This window comes from Osmerus mordax, unplaced genomic scaffold (assembly GCF_038355195.1).
Source record: "Osmerus mordax isolate fOsmMor3 unplaced genomic scaffold, fOsmMor3.pri Scaffold_99, whole genome shotgun sequence".
Lineage (NCBI taxonomy): Eukaryota > Metazoa > Chordata > Actinopteri > Osmeriformes > Osmeridae > Osmerus > Osmerus mordax.
In genome coordinates, this window is record NW_027120656.1 from 2,667 (window position 1) to 7,500 (window position 4,834).

Sequence of the window (4,834 nt, forward strand, 5' to 3'; positions counted from 1 at the left end):
AGGAGGGAGGGAGACCGAGAGAGAAAGAAAGCAAACCATTTGACTTGATGCAGAACTTAAGTTAAGTTAGTTAATTTCAAACTTTTTATCGATTCACTTTAATTCTTATCATTTGAGTATTCCTTCATCCTTCCTTCCTTCCTTCCTTCGTTCCATCCTTTCCCAGATCCAGGATCCAGGATCCACACACTCTACACACATACAAACACACACTACCCACCAGGTAGTGTGTGTTTGGGCTGGACTGGGACAAAAAAATGGCCCTGGCATTTTTGCTCAGACCGGCCCACCACAATCACCAACACCACCCACCAGCACACCAAAACAGTTAAAACGTGATTGGCGGCCCAAAATGACCGGTATGCCAGATTACCAATCCAGGCCTGCCACACACATGCATTGCTGATATGTCACATGATTTCAGAGAAATCAACTCACGAAAGTGAAAGCTAGAAGTTGGCAGCGAATCCCTCGCACACGCTCTTACACGCACACACTCACACACACAAACAAACACACACACACACACACACACACACACCCACACACGTGACACACTATACAAGCTTAGAGGTGAGTTCATTCAAGCGAAGCAGGTATCACATAACTTCTGGTGTTTGTGTAAACGTGTCGCATTTTCTGTGAAAAGATATCGCGAAACCTTCACCTTGGAGACGCAAACTAAAGAATTGTCTCCAGACCGCTATGGTACGAACTCCAAGACTCATAAACGGACATCATGTACAACAGTGAGTGGACACATGGATAACGTCACAGGGCTATTTCCTAGAAAGGAAAGAAATAATATCCAGAATATAGCCTATTTTCTTTGGGGTGTGAACGAGGTCATTAGTTAATATTTTTTGTCTTTTCCAGCGTAGCTCGCAGATGGGTTGGGAAAACAAAATCAGTTGGATTAACAGAAAACTCACAAAGTAGTTAAGGTAAGCACTATTAAACAGAAAACTGGTGTTACCGTTCGGGGGGTGGAACCGGGTGAGTTCATATAATCCGTGAAGTCAGAGAAAGAGCGCCGCTAATCTGTTTCATCAGATCAGTTATGCATTTGAAGTGATATTTCAGTCAATTCTGTAGCTCTGTTGTGGTGATGATAATTCTGCTATTTAATGTAGCTTGTGAAATGTTCGATATGGTACATGGTTTGCGTGCAGAAAAGTGAGACATGGATCCAATCTCGAGAATTGTCATTATACTGTTCTTACGTGATAAAGAGCTCAAACCAAAATCATAGCCTACTTTAGCTGTATTTAATTCAATTAAATGTTATTTTGTTCAGAGAAAATAGGACCAATTCAGGCTCGTGGTTTAAGAGACAATCTTGATGTTTTCCTGGTTCTTTCAGTTTCATGTTCTCATAACTGATGCATGTATGGTTTAATCATAGATGTTCCTTGTTGTTGAAACACATAACTCAAAACATTCTAAAAAGTAGCCTAGTTCTGTCCAGTTGAAGCTGAATCTGACAGTGTCCGAGATGACCGACAATTGAGCTCGAGTTGAGTTGATAAACCGCGGGTTATTGGCGGAGAATGAATCCGTTAATCACATTTATCATAAATTACCCGCATACATTACTCTACATGTTGCATTGTATTTACACTGTTGCCTTTAAGACGGTAGTTAAGATGTTATTGTTGCTCAGATGCACAGAACAACACAGGGTCAGACTGGGTCAGACTGGGCACTGAAATTCTTAGGACAAGACAACGCAAAGCAACCTGGCTTTGTGTGTTAACATATCAAGTTGGCATGTTGTCTGTGTGTTATCATGTTACAGAATGTTATATGTGTGTGTTCTTATCATGTTACACAGAGTATGATAAGTGTGTGTGAGTGTGAGAGAGAGTTGTCATGTTTCATGGTTTCTCTGTCTCACAAATGCAGTGTTGAGGCCTGCCGAAAAGAGGAAAAAGTTGAAAACAGAATCAACAACCCTCTCTCCTCTCTGTCTGTCTCTCTCCCCCTCTTTCTCTCTCTCTCTCTCTCTCTCTCTCACTCCCTTCCTCTATCTGTCTCTCTCTCTTTCTCTCTCTCTCTCTCTCTCTCTCTCTCTCTCTCTCTCTCTCTCTCTCTCTCTCTCTCTCTCTCTCTCTCTCTCTCTCTCTCTCTCTCTCTCTCCCTCTGTCTGTCTCTCTCTCTCACACTCACCTCTCCCTTGTCATGCTTTTATAACAATATCAGTTACACTAATTGCTCTAACATTTACAAACAGCTGTTACAAACCCTGCTTGACTGGGGCTGTGTTCCTGCTGATTTGTCAATGGCTTGCAAAGTGGTGTCTGATTGGTAGACAGCTGGGGTAATGTTATTTGATTGGTGTGTGTATATATATGTGTGTGTGTGAGAGAGAGACAGTCCTGTATACATAATATTTGTTTCTGTGATCACTCCCTCCCTCCCCTCCCTCCCTCCCTCCCTCTCTATCCAGATCTTCCACCCTCCCTGCCCTCCTGGAGATGGTGTGGAGGTTAGTGGGACGCCAGAGATGGTCTCCTTTTTAGAATGGTCAAAGACGATTTCAGCAGAACCTCAGAGATCCAGCAGAACGACAGAACCACGACCACGCAGAACCATCCAGAACATCGGAACGCCAGCGACCCGATCGGAGGGGAAAGCGCATCCAAGGAAGATCTGGGGAACCTAACTTTAAAACTCCAGAAATGCCTGACTATCCAGCCCCAGCCTCCACCCCAGACTCAGCCTCCCCCCCAGCCCCAGCCTCCACCCCAGACTCAGCCTCCCCCCCAGCCCCAGCCTCCACCCCAGACTCAGCCTCCACCCCAGCCCAGCCTCCCCCCCAGCCCCAGCCTCCACCCCAGACTCAGCCTCCCCCCCCAGCCCCAGCCTCCACCCCAGACTCAGCCTCCCCCCCAGCCCGATCCTCCCCCCAGCCTCCCCCTCAGTTACAGCCTCCCCCCCAGACTCAGCCTCCCCCCCAGCCCCATCCTCCCCCCCAGACTCAGCCTCAGTCACAGCCTCCCCCCCAGACTCAGCCTCAGTCACAGCCTCCCCCCCAGCCCGATCCTCCCCCCACACTCAGCCTCCCCCCCAGCCCCATCCTCCACCCCAGACTCAGCCTCCCCCCCAGCCCCATCCTCCCCCCCCAGCCTCCCCCTCAGTTACAGCCTCCCCCCCAGCCCGATCCTCCCCCCCAGACTCAGCCTCCCCCCCAGCCCCATCCTCCCCCCCAGCCTCCACCCCAGACTCAGCCTCCCCCCCAGCCCCATCCTCCCCCCCAGCCTCCCCCTCAGTTACAGCCTCCCCCCCAGCCCCAGTCTCACCATCGGCCCCCTCCCCAAGCTCTGCTTCCCTGGCCCACGCACCTGCGCCCGTTCTGCAGCCATGCAGAGTGTGTCCTGGTGCAGCTCACACACCTGCAGCTGCACCACAGCGGCTTCTACTACGCAGCCATGAGCATGGAGGACGCCCACCACACCCTGCAGGCCTGCCCCTTGGGGACCTTCCTCATCAGGTACACTCACACACACACACCACACCCTGCAGGTCTGCCCCCTTGGGGACCTTCCTCATCAGGTACACTCACACACACACACCACACCCTGCAGGTCTGCCCCTTGGGGACCTTCCTCATCAGGTACACTCACACACACACCACACCCTGCAGGCCTGCCCCTTGGGGACCTTCCTCATCAGGTACACTCACACACACACACCACACCCTGCAGGTCTGCCCCCTTGGGGACCTTCCTCATCAGGTACACTCACACACACACACCACACCCTGCAGGTCTGCCCCCTTGGGGACCTTCCTCATCAGGTACACTCACACACACACACCACACCCTGCAGGTCTGCCCCTTGGGGACCTTCCTCATCAGGTACACTCACACACACACACACACTCTCATACATACACACACGCACACTGTGTATAGACACACACACCCAAACACAAACGCCATCCCCGTCACCTGACCGCTCCCGTTGCCATGTCATCCCCGTCGCCAGAGACAGCTGCCAGGCGGACGTGTTCTTCACCCTGAGTTACCGCGGCAATGACGCCCCCACCAGCGTGCGCATCGTGCTGAGCAAGCAACTCTTCAGCCTGCACGGCAGCAAGAAGACCTTCCATTCGCTGTTCGGCCTGCTGCGTCACTACATGAGGTCCTCCCATAGGCTGAGCCGGCCCTACCGCCGCTCAGCCCCCACGCTGCAGGAGCTCTGCCGCCTGGTCGTCATGACGACCCGGGGGGAGGAGGATGTACGAGAGCTGAGCGGAGCCTCGGGCGTCGTCAGAGACTTCCTGCTGGCCTACCCTCACTGTGTGTAGACAGACACACATACACACGCACACAACGTGTACACATACACACATACACACGCACACAACATGTACACATACACACATACACACGCACACAACATGTACACATACACACATACACACGCACACAACATGTACACATTCACACACTGTATATAGACAAAACACTTACTGTTTGTAGACAGATGCACTTTCTCATATTTTCTGACACCTGGTGGTGTTTAGATAAAAGACAGAATTTGATTTTCAACTGAATACATTCAAGCAGTGAAGCAGTGAAGGGGGGGGGGGCGGGGTGTGAGGGGGGGTGGGGGCGGGGTGTGAGGGGGGGTGAGGGCGGGGTGTGAGGGGGGTGGGGGCGGGGTGTGAGGGGGGGTGGGGGCGGGGTGTGAGGGGGGGTGAGGTGAACCCCCTCATTCAAACACTGCTGACAGGAAAACCACATCTGCCCTCCAGGTATTTTAATAAACCGCACAAGAAACAATGTTTTATAGAATTTGTACAGAGTTTTAAGAATACTTGTGAATA

General features: G+C 51.4%; 2 protein-coding genes and 1 long non-coding RNA gene across 4 annotated transcripts in view; all 3 read left to right on the forward strand.

The window, feature by feature from the left end:
- Positions 1-579: 579 nt before the first annotated feature.
- Positions 580-2,743, forward strand: LOC136940266 (uncharacterized). Its single transcript, XR_010876380.1, has 3 exons — positions 580-749; positions 877-944; positions 2,450-2,743. It is a non-coding gene; the product is annotated as an uncharacterized lncRNA (long non-coding RNA).
- Positions 2,744-3,125: 382 nt separating this feature from the next.
- On the forward strand, positions 3,126-4,583 carry LOC136940265 (suppressor of cytokine signaling 1-like; the record flags this gene model as incomplete). Its single annotated transcript, XM_067232309.1, has 2 exons — positions 3,126-3,493; positions 3,991-4,583. Coding segments are annotated over 2 exons (690 nt in total), but the record flags the coding sequence as incomplete, so codon positions are not given.
- Positions 4,584-4,685: 102 nt separating this feature from the next.
- The window catches only part of LOC136940264 (Golgi apparatus membrane protein TVP23 homolog A-like), a 2,764-nt gene continuing 2,615 nt past the window's right edge, over positions 4,686-4,834 (forward strand). For both annotated transcript variants that reach the window (XM_067232306.1, XM_067232307.1), the window contains exon 1: positions 4,686-4,834. This exon is cut by the window's right edge and continues 237 nt beyond it. The gene's annotated coding sequence lies outside the window, so the exon portion shown is untranslated.